We start from the raw sequence: 20,907 nt of genomic DNA, 5'->3' as shown, positions 1-20,907 counted from the left end.
TCAGTTTTCTAAAGCCAGCCTGGACAGAAAGTGTGGGTGAGTGCCTCTGCCCAGCAGCTCTCCTGGCAATTATCTGAGTCTGCAGAGATGGTATTCTTAATGAATTAAACTCCATGTTTCATAACAACAGCTCCCTGAGTAATGGCAGCAGCATCAATCACTGCTCTCAGTGAGGAAATGAGGCAGTGCGAGCTCAGCTGCCTGGCTGTGATTCCCAGAGAGGAGGCAGGCTTTGCACAGGGAGGCAGCACAAACCCAGCTTCGGGAGTTTTGTCTGCTCATAGCATTTCTCTTCCAGTACAACAGCGTTACAGTTCTTCTGGCTGCACTAGCATCCTGCTCTCTTGGCTTAGCTGCCTGTAGTTCCAGGGATGAGTCCTAGGATATGCCTGAGGTGAGCATAAACAGCACCTGGAACTAGGTGTGAAATTATTAACTTTTTCTTTTAATTTTTCAGATTAGGTATTTTTAATGGTCCCTCCTCTTGGAGCCATGACTGCTGAGTTTAAACCAACACCTGATTTGCTGCCACAGAAATAAAGAAAAAAAACCTGAGTCCCAGAGGATGCAATCCCCAAATGTTAACAGGTCTAGTAATTTTTAGTATTTTGTTCCCTCTAAATCCAGTGTTGTTCTAGAAGAGAAGATGGAGATTAAATTCTCATTTTTAAATCATTTGGGATGAACAGGAGTATTTGTAAGCACCGACAGAATTAAAAGCCATCCTAGAACCATAGGTGCTCACACAAGGATGCTTCTGAAACCAAGATTAAAGCAAGGAACTCTTCTTCCAACTTCTACAGCTATTTGTAGGCATTTCCTGATATTCTTTCCTTTGTCTTAAATCAGAACCTAAGAGGAAGCCTCTCTCCACTACAGAAACAGCCAACAGCACATCACAGACACAAAAATACAGAGAAGCAGCAACGATGCTGGACTGGGCTTTGACAGGCAGCGAGGAGCCAGAGGGGTTAACGCTGCTGGTTTATCCTCACAGCACCCCACATTACACAATGTCACAGGGCAGCCTGAGATCCCCAGCTCAGCCCAGTGACATAAGGAGAGCTGGGCAGCTTCACCTCTGGCTATCCTCACCCTGCAGGCAGCTGCCCAGCCGGAATTACATCTCCTTGGGAATGCAAACGGCACCTCCACGGCATCCCGTCTATCTCCCGGCAGAGAGCAAGCCCTCCTGTCTCCTCCCCGCTGTCAGGAGAGGGACGCAGAGCAGGGAGACACCACACCCATCCCAGGCACCCACCTTGGCTGAGGCTGTCCTGCTGGGCAGATCCTCCCGCTCCGCCTGAAGTGCAAAGACTGGACTGCTGACGTATTTCTTATTTTGTTACCTCCTGCGGCTGGCCCAGAAATAGCCTGTAATCCACAGCTCTGTCACGCTCCCAGAATCTCCTTGAGCTGCACTGGAAGTGCCCCTGTGTCAGAGCACAAAGGCCCAGGTGCTCTCCTGCTAGCAGCAAGGCCTGCACAGGGTTTGTTACTCTGCTCACAGGACCCCCGAGCCACACCAAGACCAGGAGGAAACGCGTGGGCAAAACTTAACATGAAAAAAAAATTATAAATTGCACCCAAACCTCTCACACTAATAACCTGTAAAACCTTTGCCAGAAAAAGTCTCAGTCCTTGGGTAAAACCTCTAGCTTGTGATTTACGACATTCACCTGAGATGGGAAACAGCCAGGTTTAACTCCACAGTCTTAATGAGGCACATGAGGAATTCAAGGCTGCTTCATGAATCCAAAACACAACAGGCTCCACCTGTGTAACTCCTGGAAGCACATTTTCATCATAAGCAGAGCAAGACTGCTCTGAAATTTCACTAAGGCTCACTGAGCACATCAATCTTGGGACTGAATTAGGCATTCTTCCCCGAGATCTGCAGCAAGGTCCAAGTTCTCAAGTAGAAACAGTAATATCCATGTCTAGGATTCAGATGGGTCAGTAAAGCTCCGGGAAAAAAACCCCACACAACCCAAACCCATTCACAGTGCTGCTGGCTGCTGCTGCTTCTAAGAAACAGGACTACTTAATGCACATTTTCTGTTCACATCACAAGCACATCCACCCTGCTCTCTGGTAAGACAGGATTACTAGAGCTGATCTTTGTGCCGTAAGCCAATCCCCAAAAGGGAAAAGAAGAATTTGCCCAGGAACAGTGCAGAGGGGCACTGTTTGTGTTTTTCTACCTGCACAGGCCATTGCTTGAAGGCAAATTAAGGAAATCACAGGATGGTGAATTTTAGATGGATACATCCCCCCCATTCAGGCACCCATCACTTTCAGTCTTATGGCTCCTACGTGGAGATTCCGAGCACGCAGAATTTCAGGGTGAAGCAAGAGAGGCTGAGAAGTCACCTGGAATTAATCCAGACCCACAGCTTTCCTTCAAGGAGGGCTCTTCACTCAGGCAACTCCAACTTAAACAACTTCAATGAGCGCTGACCTTCAGGTTCATCGAGAAAAAACTCTGGAGAAAGGAGACCACTTTTTCCCCTGTGCAACGCCGTCTAGTCCTACTTGTCCAGCATTTTTCAGGCTTCCCCTTTTCTCTGGGCCTGGATGGGTTTTAGTTGACCTGACCTCAATCCCACAATCTGGCCGAGCTGTGTTTGCACAGCCCCACACAAACCAGCTGCTCCGGCGCCGTACCTGTTTGCAAGCAGAGAGCTGAAAGGAGCCCTGGCATTCATCTGGGTTCCTCACTTCACTGGCCAAGGGATCTTTGAGAAAATGAACTCCTCCTTTGTCTGGGAGAGAGCCCTAATCCCCGTTTTGCCCTGGAGGATTACTGGGTACTTAGAAAGGCACTCACATGCACATTTTTGGTTCGTGCCAGCTGCATTTGGGCCCACAATATGCAGCGTTCCCTTTGGTCTTTAGTTTTGACAATAAGCATTCCACTGCGCCCAGACCTCCACCCAGAGACTGCCACCCCTTTCACAGGCACCCTAAATCCACGCTTTCTCCACTGGGGGCCTTCCCTGCTTTGCATGAGCAGTTGGCCCTCGGAGGCAGCTGGGCACAGAGCCCCGATGCCCACAGTCCTTTCTTGTGCTGCCCGGCCGGCTCGGAGCGCACAGCTCCCTGCACGGCCCTGCCAAAACCACCTGGATCCTGGCTGGAAGGAAGAACCCGGTGGCTCAGGATTTGGCTTTTATCCCTAGTGAATTCCTGGCTTTTGTATTAGTGGTGTACGGTTAGACTCTATCGCAGCTTGCTGTTTGTGCCCCAGTAGCACCCAGGCAGCCTGTTCCCAAAGCGTGCTCTGTGCAGCTCTGGCCCACATCTTCCCAGGACTTCATTCCCTGAAGCTCTAATCTGGGATCAAGTTCAATGGAAGCAAGTGACTCTAAAGCAGTACTGACTTGAGCAGCACGTTGCCTGCTCAGGGGAGATGTCACCTTCTCAGGAGGACACAATTGAGAGGTGAGAACTGTCCTGCCCTGTCAAAAAAGTGGCACGTGATCCATCCTGCACCCCACCTCTACCTGCACCTTGCGCTCAGAGAGCTTTAACCCTCTCAAAAACACATCTACCTACTTACTGTGTCAGGACAGGAGTAAAACCAGAGGAAAATGACAGTTTCATTGTTTTCTACCCCACAACTAACAGGACTATCCTATCAACTTGCTCTTGACCATTACCGAGCATCTCTTGAGGTTTTTCAGAGATGTCTTTGGGGACACTACAGGATCAGCTTGGGGAATCAGAACATCCCCTCTCCTCACGAGCTGTTCAGGACCAGAAGGCTGTGAGGAACAATTATTCAGAGATGGCCATGAAACAGTGGGATCAGCTCTCTCTGTGCATCAGATCTGTCGGGCAGAGGTGCCTGAGATGATGCACAGCAGTGCTCAGGTAAGCTGGAGGGTCTTTAACACACCTGTCCCTGTAAGGGCCACGGCCACCACACACAGGTAAATCAGCATCCTGACAGCTTCTGGGGTATCCCCACACTGAATCGTGTGGAACTAAAGTCCTTCTGATAAATAACAACATTGAACTTCTCTTACATTACACACACCAAGCACAAGCTGGCTCTAAATGACAAGTGTAAGTGAAACAAAAAATGTAACTGCAGCTCCTACAAGGACAAGCAGCCACAAGGAGGAAGGAAAAGTCATACTCATATAATGTAATATAAGGATTAGTTTCCGTTTTAGGATTTGGGAATTAAAACGATTCCACAGGAAAGGCCCACAAGCCCTCCATGCTATATAGTTATGTTTACAGCAAGAGATGCAATCAGCAGAAGGTATTTCCCCACAATTACTCTTTTTACACTCACCCTTCAGAACAGCGATGTTTTCCAGCTATAAAAGGGCTATCCTGGGGGGGTCTGAATGTCAGGAAAGACATGTCCCACCCGGGACCTGGCTATAGGTGCTGAGACCTGAAAGGCAAGCCTAGCCTTCCCTGGGACACATTTCTGCCAGCAGCTTGGAGCTGGGACCAGGCTGCATCTGCTGGTGCAGCTCCTCATATGTTCCATACACACCAAACGAGGTCAGTTCAGCCCAACAATTTAAATGGTTTAAAGCTAAAGATTAAGGGAGTGCTTACAGGAACTGTTCCAGTGGCAGATGGATGAGGTCTCTGGCAATATGAGCAAGTGGGGCATTATTCTCTTCTGCCAGCACAGCTGGATCTCTCTTCCTCGCCTGCGCTGGTGACACCGTGCACTTTAAGGAACACACCCTGAAATTTTAGCCCAGCGGCTCTCCTAGGGAAATACGGATGTTGCCAAAGTGCTGCAGCAGTGGCTCAGCTGCTTTCTGAAAACTGGTCCCAGTGATTTGTACTAATGGCAGTGACCATCTGAGCATCTCTTCAGAGGGGGCAGAAGAAAGCCTCGCACTCACATTTGCCACAGGCACAGTGGACGTTCAGCGCCAAGGACTCGGGTCTGCAGCAGCTGAGCTGCCTCTCAGCCCTCTCTAACCTGATTATCTGCAGTGCTTCCTGGTGTTCCAGATTTTAATTGCAGTTACCGGACGGGTGGGGTGTGCAGGTGTAAATCACCTTTGAAAGTGTAGCAATACCTAATCCCCAGAATATGAGCTACTCCTTATGAGCTTCTTCTCCATCCCACACGCCAACCTCTTCCTGGACAAATTCCTGAGCACCTTACTCAACACAGCATTCCATTTACTTCCTGGGGATTTCAGCAGGAGATTTGCCCAAGTAAGAAGTGATGATAGATTGAGTAAGGAGATGAGGACTTGGCCAGCTCAGTGAGAGACCAAGGCGAGTGACAGAAATGCTGGCTGCTAAGCTAATAAATACCTGTTTGTCACTCCACATATTTTTAGCATCTGCCAGTCTGGCAGAGATGAGCTTGGAAAAGGATGAGGGCTGCAACCATGACAAGAAACATGAGATGAGGGAGGAATCCTTGGCCCCTCTCACTTGGTCCCATGCCTCTGTGCATCCCCATTGTTCTCACATAAACCCCCCAAGGGGGGCAGCTGGCCTTCCTGACTCCACTCCCCCCAGCAGGGAGCTATTTCAGCAGCATTAGGAGTCATCTGCCATCCTGCTGCTGAGGAGAGAGCATGAGCATCTTTCCTGTTCACAGCCCTGGGTGTGGGACCTCTTCCATGTGCCCTGCCAGCAGGAAAACTCTTCCCCATCACCTTTGTCCATTGTGTTTTGGTCTGGTGATCCAGAGTCTGGTGACCCCAAATCATTCCTTGGGCTCAAAGCAAGAGGTGAGGCTGGGTCTTGGGATGTTCTCTCCAAGCACTGCAGGGCTGGATGAGCACCTGCAGAGGCTGTGGGAATCTCACCTGGATGAGGTCGGGGCTCCTCCAGTACCACTGAGGTGAGCCACTCCTAGCAAGAGTCGAGAGAAATTCCACTAGAGCTTAGCATATGGCTTGGAGTTCCAGGGCAATGTCTCAGATCCTCCTGGGCTTCCAGGAACATGAAGAGGCTCCTCTGTAGATGCAAAACCTTTCACAGCTCTTGGGAAACCCAAGAAAACCCCACTTAGACCAAATGCCTATCAGCTTTTAATGGGACTTCCCTTACTTCAGACACATCTCAAAAATCCCCTCAAACCACTCTGAAACAGCATGGGCTGCTGTTTCTCCATTTCCTTGGAGTGGACACCCCCAAGCACATAAAGGAAGCACGAGGAGAGGAGCACCCACAGCACTGCCAAGTGGGAGTCTGATCTGAGGCCTTCACAGCACTTACAGGTTAACAAGACATCAAAAACTCTTCTTCACCAGCGGCAACAGCAGCACCCTCTCAAAGGAAGCCACGCCTTAGCTAGGGACATGCAGCGATTTGGAGTCCCAGCCTGGAAATCTCTGCATAGCAGCAGGGAAAGGGGAGCAATACATACCCCCACTCCCAGCCTCTCCTCGAACGCGGCACACGCGGTGACACCGTCATTACCAACACCCCTCCCAAAATGGAGCCTGCCCCAAACGCAAATCGAGTCACAAGTGCCAAACTCGTCCTGAGAGAAAGCAGCAAACCCAAATCCTATCAAGCAGCCATCAGTGTCAACATTTATTCCTCACAAACCAGGGACAAATGGCCTAATAAACAGTGTCAGGCTGAGCCTGGTGAGATGGAAGAGGAAGGGAATAGACAGACTTGGGGAAAGGACACGACGTTAATCAGCACCACCCCTGCAAACCTGTGACAGAAACAAGGTAGTAAACTCAGTAGCCACTTAAAAACTAAGCTCCCTTTTTGCTTCAACAGAGACAGCCCTCAGTTCCCAGCCCGGAGGTTTGGCATCCCTCACAACAGAGCCACTGCCCCCATAAAACCTTCCCCTTTCAATCCACCTCTCAACACACACCTCTGTCTGGCTGGGCTTAACCGCTCCCTGCCCAACACAGAGCAGATCCGCCCCAGGTCTGGTCTGCAGGGAATTAAGCACTCTAGCCAGCACGCAGTGAGTGGGCTCCCAGGCAAACAATGTCTGCACAGGAAGACAAACAAATCAAAGCATGATTTCACAAGGCAAACTCCTTGGCTGCAAGAGTCACTTGAAATATCCCAGCTTCTCCTTCTCCCGGCGGATCATTCCTGCCCCTGGGGACAGGAATCTATTTGCCATTTACTTCTGCCTAGCCTGGATGGGAAAACACAGTACTGGACAAACCCCCTCCAGGCTTGGTATTTCCATCAGGGCTGTAGCTGAGTTTTTAGAGCTGTGCCTTACTATAGCACATATCTGCTCCCATCTAGCCAGGGAAATTTAAGCTGCCATAGCACAACGAGGATGCAGCCACGGTGCACGGGGGCCCTGTCCCCACTGTGACTGTACTGGCCACCAGCTATCAGCACGTACTTTGCTTAAATTAGGCTGAAATGGAGTCTGTCTGCAGCCCGGAGCCCGCCTGTAACTGCAAAGGAATCTGTGCCCTCCGCAGCACACCAGACGGGATCAGGTCGCTGCTGGAGAGCACTTGGCCTGCCTATTTTTATTGTCCCCCTGAATACTTTTCTTCAACACCGTCCCGAGCTGCTGAAAGAATAGTAAAGATGAGATTTTTTAAAAATAACAGACAGGCTGATAATCCATAGGAACCATGTCCTTTTAACTTTTGGATGTGTCTCAAATCTCTGCCCTTGTTGCCAGGCTGCTGAAGGCATTTTGAAGGCACAACACGATGAAATCTAATCAGGGTGAAGTGGGCTGGTTTCATTTCCATCAAATTCCTCTCTCAAAGGCATAAATTTACCCTCCTGATCCCAACCTGTAGAACTGAGCCAATACAGCAGTTACTGCTACATGAAAAACCCACCCGATCCCCTTCCCTCCGAACAACTGCTGACTGACATTCCTCATGCTTCTTTAAACCCGAGGACATTGCCACTAATTTGAGCCCTGGTGCAACTCAAATGTAAAGGATTAGGGAAGTGGCTCTCATCGGAACAGAGGCAAGCATGCAGCACATCAAGGGTGGCCAAGCTTTTCACTCCAGTTAAACTTGGGAACAACCTCCTAAATCATGGTTTCAAGCACACAGATTTTCTTTTCTACTGACTGGAGCACCTGAGTAGTGTGCACCTTGAGATACTGAGCGGGGCTACAGCCTGATCCTGCTGACCATGAGCCATGCTCTACTCCCACACCCAATAAAGTCCAACAGCTTGCCAGTGCCAGCCACAGTCACTCTGGGCCTGAGCAAATGTTAGCCAAGTGGGAATCACACAGGGCATTATAAAACACTCTGTTTGATGTCACATCCTCCTGATTTATTTACTTACACTGCTGGTAGGGTGAAGAAGCTGAGGGATGGGATGGACCGGGCTCCACCACGCCAGCTGCTCTGCAAACACCAAGTGAAGGATGGTTGCTCACCCAGAGGGCTGACCATTAAAGCAGGGTCCACCCTAACTAAACAAAGGCAGGAAGGATGTTTTCCCCATCACTGCTCTTCCCTCAGCAGCCTTCCCAGATCCATCTGCTCACCAATGCCAGCTGCATCCTCCTGCTAGAGCCCAGATTTTCTCCCATTGCTGCCAAGACCTGGGATACTCTGTAGAGGGAGCAGGGCTCAACATCCCCCTGCTTTTATTCTCATAAAAAAATCTTTTGAGGCCTACTGAACACAGGGGCATTTGTGGAGGCCCCTGGCTGCTGCAGAACCATCTCCCAGAGGCAGGGCTCCCACGTGCCAGAGCAGCAGCCCTCTCTGCAGAGCAATGCCAAATAGGCTGCAGCTGGCCTTTATTGCATTTTGAGCAATGTTTTATAGTTAAACCTCTGGCCTGCTGACCTCTGGAAGATAAGCTTCTGTGATTATTAAATGAACTTTCCTTAAAATTTACAGTAATCCTGATTTCAGTCGAACTGAACTTCCCTCTTCGATTAAAGAGCCAGAGGTGCCAAGCACCATTTAATGTGGGCCAACAAGCTCTCAATCCTCTAAATCCCCACATTATGGACGTGCAGAGCAGCCCTCCCTCTGCTGTAGGCTGGCCTGGACTTCACCCCTCTTACTCAAAGGAGTTTTAGGGCATTGATTTTTCCCTCCTGTTGTTTCTGCTGGTGTCGAGGAAAATGTGGACAAGCGCCTTGCAGGAGCAGAGTCAGGCCCCCACGGCTGAGCAAACACAGTGAGCTGCTGAGCCTCACCCCTCTGCTGAATGAGCTAAAGGGGGCTCAGGCTGGGATGAGAAACGAACGTGTTTCAATGGGTGCTGCTGGTAGCACCCAACTAAATTTAAGGCTGGGGTTTTTAGGCAGAAGAACGTAGAGAGATCAGAGTTTAAAAGGCATTACAGCAGGGAGTAATAAAAGCAGACCTTTGGACCTCGTGGGCAGAAGAAGTAGGGGAGAAAGTTGGAATGAAGGCAAATGAGGTCTGTGGGACACATTCCTCCCAAATTTATAAAGAAAAACGCTGCCTAATAGCGTTCCATTTGAATACAATTCTCTTCCTATTCATTTTAAGGAGTCTGTGGGTCACTCCGACCAAGTGATAAAACTTCTCGGCTTCTGTCCCAGTATCTCGTTGCAAGGTGCCTGCCAGCAGAACTCCCCGCAGGAACACTACACTGCTTACTATAACATGTAACACGGTGAGAGCGCACACGAAACCTCCCGCCGTTCTGATGCCCGGCCACCGGCTGCAGAGGAAGAGCAGTAAAGGGACCTCAAGCCCCGCAGCTCTTGCCCAGCTGCAGCCGAACCGGGGATGCTGCAGTCCCGGACGTGTCCGTGCACTCCCAGCACGAGGACGGCGTGCAACTCCCATCTGGAAACCCCTCCGAGGAATGAGTTTCACACGCGGACAGGGGGGAGCGCGGCACGGCGGGGTCTCATCCTACACCACTTCCCTCCCCGACCGCTTCTTCCCGGCACCCGGAGGCGCCGAGAACACCGAACGAGAAAACAGCAGTCGGAAGGCGAGGGGGCGGGCGCCCTTCCCCGGGAGGCTCCGCCGGTGCCGGCCGAGCTGCGGGGCTGCCGCCTTTTGTTAGCCCGCCCTGCCCGGCCTTCGGAGAAGGAGCGCGCCTGCCCCGCAGCCCAGGCGGCCGCCTCACGCCGGGTCTCGTCCATCCCCCGCCTGCAGCGCCCCGCTCCCCGCGCATCCCTGCTCTCCGCGCGCTCCCGCTGCCCGCGCCTCCATCTCCCGCTCCCGCCGCCGCACTCACCGTGCCCCGCGGCGCGGACGGCTCCGCGCTCACGCTCGCACCGGGCGAGGGCGCCGGAGCCCGGCGGCGCCTCCGGCCGCCCCCGGCAGGTGCCGCGGCGGGCAGCCCGCCCCCAGCGCCGCCCCGCACCGGGGGAGCCCCCCCCGGCACGGCGGCTGCAGCCCGGAGCCCCCCGCAAGCTCCCCCATCCCGCCACGGCCCGGCCACCGCATCTCCATCCCCGCACCACCAGCGCCGATCCGCCTGAGCTCCCGGCCGGGCGCAGACCTCAGAGACCGGCGCTCCCTCCACAGCCCTACCGCGCTTCCCCCGGCCCTGCGAAAGTCCAGGCGCACCTTCCCATTCATCAGAGGCCGACTGATGTCCTGCCTCGGGAGCGAGTGTCACGGGCCACAGCAAAGGCACGTCACTGCTGTGGTGGCTTCAACAGAGCCTGCTGTCACCTGCTAGGTTCATTTCCTACAGGACATCTAACCAGCAAATGAGCTGTATTAAATTAATTTTAAAACTACACACAGCTGAACTGTTGTGTTTCTCAAAGGAAGACGACAGGCAGAGACAAGCTAAATAAACTCTTTCCATCGCTCGCATTGCTGTGAAAAACTCAAGAAAACCCTTCACGCCGCACAATGATTTGTGTTACACAATGATTTGTGTTACACACTGAAGGAGCTCAAGTTTCAAGTAAGAATTTGTACTTCTAATGCCCTGCTTTTGGCTGGCACCAAACAAGCACGGTGCTATTACAGAGCCAAGCTGGTTTGTGCCTAGGAATTTAAGTGGCCAGGTGGTGTGGAAGTCGTCCTGGCTGAGGACTGCAGGATTTCGTTTTCCCTTTCCCAGTGGCGACAGATTTTGCAGGTGAAATGAAATCGGTTTCTGCTTTCCCACCCTGCCACTTGCCATCTTCCTTCCTGCCCTTTTGACGCCAAACACCTGCCCGTCCCTTTCTGCTCTGTACCCTCCTGGTTTTTTACCTGGGAGCTGTTTCCTCTCAAGGGGTGGCTCCATGTTCGTCCCCGTTTTCTGGATTTGCACATGCATGCAAATACAGCACCTGCTCCTGTAACAACCCCTGAACTCAAACTCCTCTGCAAGCTGCTGGCAGCACCAGAGAGCAGCACAGAATGAAGATGGCAAATGGGGGAGTGTAAGGGAAAGAAAATACCTTTTGAACCCAGAGAGGTGACTGAAAGAGATGCTGGAAAAGGTTGCTCTTCACAATATATCATAATGGATCTTTTATCCAGGAATATCCAAAAATCACCCAAAAATATCCCTGTTTTATATAGGAAGGGACTGATATTTTATAGAGTGAAGGAAAAGGATGTGATCTTATTGTGAGCAGGAAAGAATCCCAACATGCTCTTCACAAGAGGCACTGGCCTCCCTGAAGCCATTTGTTCACCCGCTTTAAGCTATCACAACACGTTACATAGATAATTTTACTTCTCTTTATATGTAACTTACTTCTGACCTAGCTTAAAACGGTTTCTCTTGGTCTCATTTGATGTAAACTACTGAACAGGCGCATCTGTGTCAGGTGAAATTATGCTCAGCCAGTGCTACTTTTCATGTTGATGTCTCTCTCCTTACCTGCACACTCCTAATCAGCAGCCCGAATTGTTTAGTGCTTCATCAGCTGCAGACCTCGTAGTGATAAACCAGCATGGGAGATGCAGAAAAACACCAGAGGTGAGGTTCCAAAGGCAGTGAGCACTGCTTCTGAGTCCTCATGATGAAACCCATCATGAGGTGGCACCTCTCTCAGCAGATTAAGGGCCATTTCCTGTGGTTTTTTTTCACTTGTGCTTCCTAGGGAGGATATTTTGTCTGTATAAAACCTGGGGTGGTGTCACACACCCGTCTTGCCGTGGCTTTGAGCTCCCACACCTGGATTTCCACCGGGGACAACAACAGACCCCTCCCGTGCACGCGGCTAAGGGGATGCGTCATCAGGATGGGTTAATAATTTCAACAGCTCCACATCACTGCCTTGTGACACAAAAGGGCAGGTTTGGGAAGCAGGATTAAACAGCCCGGGAATAAGGATGACTCGGGTGGTGCCTGCCTTCCCGTCCCCTTTCACAGCAAGAGGCCCTTTCTGATCCAAGCCGAGCACGCCCACCACCCAGCTCAAGAGCCAATGTCTGTAGCCACCAGCCAGGGTGACCCTGCTGCCAGCAGAGCCCCTCTGTGCAGGTGTCACCCACTGGAGGCATGGCTTTTGCTGTCACCTCTCCCAAAGACATGATTTCTCCCCTCCCTGACTGGAAAGCTACACGGAACACTGTATATTCCCACACCAGCATGTGCAGCGTATGTCACCTGCTCAGGATCATTCCATTAGGACCCAGAAGGACTCATGATAATATGCTCCGTGCAATGACTCCAGATGGTTTTATTGATAATTTAAACACTTGAAGTGTACTTTGCATCTTGGCCAGCCATTTGGCAAGATACCGAGTGGCAAACAGGGTGCCAGACGTTACCAGGCAATGAAACAAAGTCCGGCTTTGGGATGTGATCATAAAAACCCATGAGCGCTCGTCCTTCTGTGATAAAAACAACAACAAAAACATTACCACCGCAGCATAAACCTGAGGCTCCCCGCAACCTTGGACTATTTACTGAAGCATGACAGCACTTAGGATAGCACAGGGACTCGCCCTGAGGCAGATGACAGGCAGCTAATCCAAGTGGGAATTCACAGGGAGGGATCACAACAAGCACATAGTGCTGACAAAACGAAACCTTCCGCACCATCCGTGCTGCCCTGGAGCAGCGAGCGCGGCCTCCCTTCCAGACTGATGGGGCGTGGGTCCAAACACCCACACGGCGGAGCTGAGCTGCTGCAGGCAGCTCTGGCTGATGGCAGCCACGTCTCTGAGGTGCTCAGTGTCCACAGCTCACCTCCTGCCGGTGTCCTGGCTGGAACGCCTCACTGGCCCTACACAGCTAAACCCATCCCGGTCCCACCTTGGCCTTTGTGCAATTCCCTCCTGATCCTGCTTCAATGGAAAAGTGTTTGTTCCCCGTTCAGGTGGAGCAGCCCCAGACGGCATGTCTGTGTGGGACAGCACAGCTCAGCTCCCACTGGACTACCTCCAGAACTTTTTCCACCTGGACCAGCCTACATGCCCTTCAGTGCTTGTTCTGGAAAGAAAAGCCCTTCCATACAAAAAAATGAAAGAATGTCTGAAACTAAGCAGGATTTCTCCACCAGGTGACTCCTGTGACACCAGTATCAAATATCATATCCTGCAAGGGGTAAGAACCAGAGGGAGAACTCATAGGGCTGGTTTTGATTTTTTTTTTTCATGATTTTGTTTCCTTACTTGGTGTTTGCTTCCGATGGCAGTTTAATCCTATTGAAGCACAAGAGCAGAGGTCATATAATCTCCCTCAACAATCATGGGTCTCTGTAAGTTTTCCTCTGTCCTGCTGGTGTTCTCACTGCTTTGAAGATGGCTGTCCTTGGACCTACAGAAACCTGAAGAAATCAGAGCTGGACCCTGCAGTGCCCAGATGGATTCCTCACCTTTGTCTCCCAGTTGCAGCAAGTTGCATTGGAAGCAGAGTGAATTGTGGCAGAGACAGATATGAGGTGGTGTCAGGAAGGTCCAGTGAAGCCCTTGCCCATCTCCCTGCCCTTTCCCACCTGCATCGAAAGCATGCAGGTAGTTTCACTTCAGCTCCCCCGTCACAGCCAACAGGCAGCGTACACACTGCTGCCATCAGCTCCAGAGCCCGCCAGCTGGGCTGCAACAGGGACAGAGCGCCTGCAAACTCTGTACACACCACTGATGGCACTGCCTTTGCTCGCCTTTGGGAGCAGGTGAAGATGCCCTAGGCTTATGCACATCCACCTCCCATCCCTTCCCAGAGATGACAGGAATAGCTCTGCTGTGGGGAACCAGAGGACTCAGCCATTCACCCAGGAGTCCTTTCTCTTTTGCTTTTTTCTAGTCACCACAAAAACCCCTCCAGTGTTCCTGCTCTCCAGCTGCCCAGCTCCCTGGCAGCTGGATTCCCGGTACTGCCATGAACAGCGTGTTCTTGGGGCCATGGGATAGCCGAGGAAGGTTCCCTCTTCCTGGTAAAATGAAGCTATGAGGGGAGGAGCACCGCATGCCCACAGTGCTGGCTCTGGAAGAGTGGCCTTGGATCCCTGTGCTCCCCCTCACCCCACACTTCCCTGTTTTCCCAGCCTCTTGTTTCTGGCAACGTGAGCTTCTGGAGTACGGCTGGGTCACAGAGATGGAAAAAAGCTCTTATTTGAAGGATGAAAAGACGATGTGAAACAGCCCCAAAGGAGCCTGTCCTGTGGCTGTTCCTCGTGGCCCTGGCGTGCTGGGCACTGCAGATGCCAGGCTGCAGCACAGCAGGGCCCTTCCTGCATTTGCTCCGGCAGCTGGTGTGAAACGCGAGACCCTCGTCACGTCTGCTGGGGGAGGAAGGGAAGGCGTGGGATGCACAGAGGAAATTGGGTTTTGACATAAACCATGGGCTGCATTGAAGAAGGATGATTTCCTTTGAGGAGTGTTTGCAGTGCTGACCTACCCACAGACCATGAAGAGTGAGAGCGCAGAGGGGCTGGAGCCGGGGCCATCAATCAGGGGGGAACAGAACTCCCAGGGAGGCTCCGGTTTTCCAAAACGTGCCCAGTCGCCTTTTGGTTTGGAAAACTTGAACCATGAGTTGTTCAGAGCCAGGACTCTTTGAATCCAAGCCTTTAAAGCTGGGAGAAGTTTGGAGAAACTCCCTGTCTTGGCTCATCTCCAAGTCAAATTAACTCCTGGAAGGTGAGGAGGTGTTCAGATAAATATCAAATCGCTCTCTAATGGGTCAAGGCCATTTTTTCCAGTGAACAAAAAGGATTTTATTGGACCTCTCTTACACTGCATATCTCAGACTGAACTTAAGATAGCTGTGAAAAAATTAAGAAATGAGGAAGTCCAAATCCTGCAGCGACAAATAAAACCCATTATTAAATTTCCTCATGAAGACTTCACCCAAATAAACCCAGTGAAAAATCAGTTTAAGATTGAACTTAGTCTGGATGTGGGAGGTTTCTATGGAAGTTCACTGTTATGAGGAAATTGTAAGGGGAATTTGGAATGAAATCACACACTCACACGTGCCAACTCAGGGAAGTTAATTCCTAATGTTTTTATTCAACTATCCTGTCCTCTGTCCTGTCCTGTCTCTGTGTGTGGAAATATCCTTAAGAGAGAAACACATCATGATTATAGAATAAAGAGGAAATAGTAGAAGGCTTTTTAAACATTCCAAGGAGAGGAAAAGTGCAGAAAATAGATGTGAGTCCACTTTTCCTCCAACATTCCAGAGAGGTGAAAGGAAGGCAGAGAGAACGGCAGTTTTCTCTGGCAGTGAAAAAAAACCTCTTTTCCTTCTGAGCTACTGACAAAAAGATTTAGGGAAAAGAGGAGGAAAAAAGGACATTTGTACAGTGAAGAAAAAAGGGAGAAGGCTTTGAAGACCTAATTAACAGACTGTCCCAAGTCACTTCAGTTCAGCTGCATCACAAAAGTCTAACAGAGATCCATGGGATCACAACAACCTGCCCAAGAGAATAAGACACTGTAAACAAAACCAGTCACTCCAAAAACCCACCCGCCTCCAAATCCAGGGGGCTGGGAAGGGGAGGAGGCTGCAGCTGAGGGTCTGTTTTCCTGCTCACTAATAAATTTAGTGTACAGAACCTTTTGTGAGTCCTTTTTAAGGTTGTTTGTTGATTAAAGCGGCAAACAACAAACTTAGCCTTAATTTATGCTTCTTTAAACATTTCAAGCTTGGGGGGGTGCTTTTTATAGGAGTTAATGAGGCAGAATAGGTTCTTTAAGGGGAAGATATTTTCTCACCAAATTAAAACCTGTATTGAAAATCAAATAATGAGATGAAGGTGGCTTTTCTTTCAGAAGTAAATAAATCTTGGAGTAGGAAACTTCTCACGCACTTGGAACTGTCCTTATCGGAGAGATCTGAGAACAGCAGGTTCACAAGATGTTCTCACTCTCCTTTTTTTTTAAATTTATTTTGCCTTCCTCCTTTCATGTAAACACTAATAAAGCATTACTTGCTCTAAATGTGCAAACAGTTCCAGTGTGGGAGAGCAAGGAAACATTGGGAGCTGTTCTTTGCCACAGCAGAGCCACAAAAGCCCCAGGCAGGGACTTGGCCCCGCCATAACCCAGGCAGGGCAGAGAAACGGGCCACATCGTGCCACCTCAGACACCTGGGCAAGACTTAGAGCAGCTCCCAGCAAGATCCCAGGTCAGGCTGAATGTTCCAAATTAAAGCTTGTCTCAAATCTGCTGCATTTTGGCAATCTGGCGTAGCAGCACAAGGAAAATCAAGTATCAGAGTGGGCAGTGCTGGAAGCTACTGTGACACCAGTAATCGGCACCGGATGTCATTAACTGGGGACAAACAGGCACAACGAGGTCCTGGTGCGATAGGAGAGCATCAGGCCTGGTTCCTCTCGGATATGGGGAAGAAAGGCTCCCTTTCACGGCAGCTCCAAGCGCACTGCAGGAGATAACCCTGTTTGTCTTCGCCGGAAAGGCCGACTGAGCGCCAGCCTCGCGGGCACAAACTGGTCGGTGCAGCCTCCGGACAGGCAACTGCACTTGGGGGCATTCTGGGTTTCACTGAAATGCCAGTATTTTCTCTGGAAAGAAGCCCACCTTTTTGGCTTACTGCTTACCAAAAGGAATTCAGATGTTTGTGGTGTTTTGCTGAATTATCCCGTACGGTATGGGTAAGAACAGGGCTAAGCCTGCTCTGGAGTGCAAATACAGTGTTTTCCCTTCCATCTTTGGAAATCTGCAGACAAGGCATCCACGAGCAGTCTGTAACTCCCTCCAGGATGCTGGGAGCTTTGCAGGAAGGCAGTGCTTACCCTCCTGGTGCCAGCAGGCTGACCAGGGCTCGCTAAGTCCAGTATACCTGGGGAAAGCTGTGGCAAATCCGGTGCCTTATGCGACGGAGGAACAGCTCACCTCAAATTTCACACAGCAGCTGTAAGACCCTAAGAGCCAGCAGCACGAGAGGAGGGTATGAACGGGGCTGTTTTCATGTCTGCCATGCAAATGTCTGTTAGCACAGCAATGCTATCCGTTGTTATCCGCAAACAGCGGGATTTTATCCGCCGGCCTCCCTCTCTGATCATGGAAAATGTATACACAGGATAGCCAAAGGAACCTGAGCCGGCAGCCAGCCACTCCCCGTGAAACCACACACTGCAGCAAGGAGAAAAGGAGCTCAACGGGCACCAAAAAGTCAACACCCAGGGGAATTCCAGCGTTCGGTAAGGGCTTGGGAAGATCGGGCCCTGCAAACCCAAGTGCTGCGTGGAGCTAACCTACAAAGCAGCTGTGACAGAGAGATCAGCCAGAGAATGGCTAAGAGAGATAAAAAAATAAATTATCTACTCTTCTCTCAGTCCATGAAAGCACAGCAACAGTGCCCTGGAATTAGCTGCAGACATGCAGCCATGGAGAGGCAAGGAAGCACTTCACAGGGAGGAGAGAAAGCAAAGATTGTATCAAGAAATCTCCACAGAGAAGTCCCCAAAGGCAGGCAGGGAGAAGAGAGGGTCTCCAAAGGGACACTGAGGTGTCAGGGTCCAAGAAGAAACATTTTCAAGCCAGCCAAAAGCAAGCAATGGCATATGAAGATAAAGCAGAGAGACTCTAAGGGCTAAAATCCCAGAAACTGGATGAAAACATCTCCAGCATGTTGGAGTCTGGAGGGATAGGAGGCAAAGCTTCCTCATGAACTTCTCTCTGTTTGCACATATCCACACAGGGCAGTCTGAAATTCCCCAGTACACTGAGCATCAGCTGGGAATGTTTCATGGGCTTTCCCACTGGAAATGAAACTCTAAACAAAGGGAAAATCCCTCTTAGGTGCTGTGGACGTGATGCCTGCTCCAAAGCTGCTGAATGGAACGGAAAACCTTTTGCTGAGCACTTGTATCTCCCCTCAGTTGTAATTGCTCTGCACAGCACTTAGAATTTCATTTCTAATTAAGAGCCACGAACCAGACTCCAGATCAGATGGTGTCAATCAGCATAACTCCCTTTTTCCTCTGTCTCTGGTGGTTCTGGAAGGGAAAATCCCTGTGCTGCCTAAGTGCCAGGTGTCCCAGTCACAGGGAGGAGCTGCACCTGGCCGCAGACACAACCCCCAAGAGCTGTGCCGGGCTGTGGAGCAACAAAATTGGGCCAACGGGCTCAGAGTTCAATCCTCCTTCTCACAGGGACTCCCTGCCAGGTCAAGGCATTGGACCTTGGAGTGGGATTGTATCTACAGCTGGTGAAAAATTTACTGCAGACACTGGTTCTGGTCAATGAAACACCTGCAGGAAACGTCCACTGATTCACTCACATGGTTAAAAAGAAATGGAACTGTTTTCAGGTTTTTTGGAATGGAATGAGAATCCTCCAGATCAGCCTCTCACATGAATGATTTATTTTGTTTTGTTTCTTTTTTTTTTTTTTGTCATCACTGAATCATCTATTTCAGACTTTCAGTCTTTCATTCACTGGGTTTTTTTACAACCCTTTGGCTGTCAGTTCCTCCCCTACAACCTCTACTGATTTTCTTCTTTTTCTAAGCCCTCTTGTCTTCAAGAAAGGATGCCGCTTTAAAATCGAACAGACTTTTATTGTAGCAATTTACATTTTAGATATTATCATGAGTGAAAGAGCTGAAGCAAATTTGCTCTAACTTTTCCCTACCCGGGTTGGTTCTGCAGTGCTAACAATTATTCAGAGAATTCAGCATTTTATAATCTCTCAGACACACTCTGGTCCAGCCCACCACCTTCAGTAAATACATGGTGTGTGTAAAGGACTTTGGATTCACCTAATAAGCCAATGGATGTCACTGTTGCTCTGCACAAACCAAAACGGGAAAGCAGAGAAAGATGATGAAACCAAAATAAAGTTACAGGAGAGAGTTCTCTGACCTGGTCTGTGCTGGTTACATTGGGCAATTCCTTCAGGGGCTTCCTAAGTGCATGTCCAAGGTATCCCACTGCACCTACAGAGATAAGGTCAGGCTAACAGCTGGCTGTAAAAGAGGAGGGCTTCAGGAAGGCTCCTAAGCTGTTTAACCCCTTCAGTTGCAGCCTCCCCTGAAACCTCAGCAGCAAGAGGCATTTGTTGATGAGTTTCCTGGGAAGGACCCACCCTTGTGCAGCAGGATGCTCCGGGCTGGGACAAAGTAGGTCACCAAGAGGCTCTTCAGCCACGGCCAGAGCTGCAGCTGCCACATTTCTAGGTCAGTGCTCACTCCTGCTTCAATGGGTTGATAAAGGTTTAAGAAACAAGTGGAGGTTTTGGTTGCATGCCTGTGTGCCAGGCAGCAGCTCAGCATCTCTGAGAGCTGCTGTCACTTGAGAATTGCTGTTGCAGTGAGGGGTGGTTTACACTGAATTACTGACAGAGCTCAGGGAAACCAGGAGAGAAAGCCTGGGTCACCAGAGCACAGAAAATATGGCCCAAAAGTAGAGATAAACATTTTGAATGCCATGAGGGAAAATGAAGAAAAACTATCCAAAAGTACGAGGAGTGTGAAGTTTCTGATCCTGGTCTAGTTCTGTCAAACTGTCCTCAGTCAGAACTGTCCCTCAAGTACACGGACTCTGCCTCTGTGACAAGAACTCAAGGCAACTGGAATTTGTTTCCTGGAAGGAAGAATATTATTTGATCAATTGGGAAAGAAAATGCCTGAGGCTGCTCCAAATTTCATATATTTGGATCTCAAATACACTTGGGATAAGTGCAGTTATTCCAAGGTGTTGGTAAGAAGAATAATTCCATTTCTTGCACACGCTGTTTAGCAAGCAGGAACTATGCAAACCAATAAAGCCAGACCAGGAACCTCAAATGCCACTTGTTTAGCACTGGAACAGAACCACTGGACCACACCACTCCCACCAAGCGAGGAACTCGGTCTGAGACATTGTCAAGGTGCTGGTGAGAGAAATGCATTTGCTATCCTCTGAGATCCCTCAGGAAGATCTCCGAGCCCTATCTCAGAACAGGCTGAGCTTGTTCAAGTCTCTCCCAAGACCCAGCAGCCTGTGAGCTGCCTAATTGCAGCAGGCAGGAAGGAGCCTGTGGTAAAGCTGTGTCAGGCACAGCTGTAGTTACTGTTTGTGCCTGATCCCAGGGCCGTTCCTGATCCCGTGGGGCTGTTCCACACAGCCGTGCCTCTGTCTGCTCTGCCCTGTCATTAGTCCTCAAAGGGACACCTCACCAACGCCTCCCTGCAATGACAGCTGCACCTACCACATGTGTAAAGGCACACTTACACTAACCTTTGCTTTTTTAACTTTCAAAACCTGCCCACTAAATCTTTAGGTGCCCGAACTCCCTTGTACAGGTGGATGAAGTTTTGCTTCCCCTCTAGGAATAAAGTCACTATCTGCAAGTCAACTGGTCTCAAAAACCTTTCTGCCTGCTTCCATGCACAAGTTCCGTCCATGTTTTCCAGAAGTTCTGCAATGGCACTTTTGGAACTGGCTGTTTCCCACCTGGTATCCTCAGCTGTGGCAGAGGGAAAAGCCCAGGGAGCCACTCCACATCCTAACTCTGATGCTGTGATACCACGATGCTGCTCACCCTGTGCTGACGTCAATTAAGCCCTTGTTAACTTCCATCACTAAAACAAATTCCGGTTTATTTACATTGGAAGAGGCCAAGTCGAGGAATTTGCACTTAA

The 20,907-nt window shown here is 50.1% G+C and overlaps 1 protein-coding gene across 9 annotated transcripts in view; it reads right to left on the bottom strand.

Moving 5' to 3' along the window:
- SHROOM3 (shroom family member 3) overlaps positions 1-20,907 on the bottom strand; it is a 111,580-nt gene that overhangs the window by 29,394 nt on the left and 61,279 nt on the right. The window contains exon 1 of one of the 9 annotated variants that reach the window (XM_038134908.1): positions 10,417-10,751. The exons of 4 other annotated variants lie outside the window; for them this stretch is intronic. In XM_038134908.1, the coding sequence (XP_037990836.1) occupies positions 10,417-10,496 (80 nt within the window). In that variant the 5' untranslated portion in view covers positions 10,497-10,751. 4 more of the 9 variants (XM_038134909.1, XM_038134911.1, XM_038134907.1 and 1 more) reach the window with 4 other exon arrangements.

Source organism: Motacilla alba, chromosome 4, assembly GCF_015832195.1.
Source record: "Motacilla alba alba isolate MOTALB_02 chromosome 4, Motacilla_alba_V1.0_pri, whole genome shotgun sequence".
Lineage (NCBI taxonomy): Eukaryota > Metazoa > Chordata > Aves > Passeriformes > Motacillidae > Motacilla > Motacilla alba.
The sequence above is the reverse complement of the archived record's forward strand: the minus strand, read 5'-3'. Positions and strand labels throughout refer to the sequence as shown.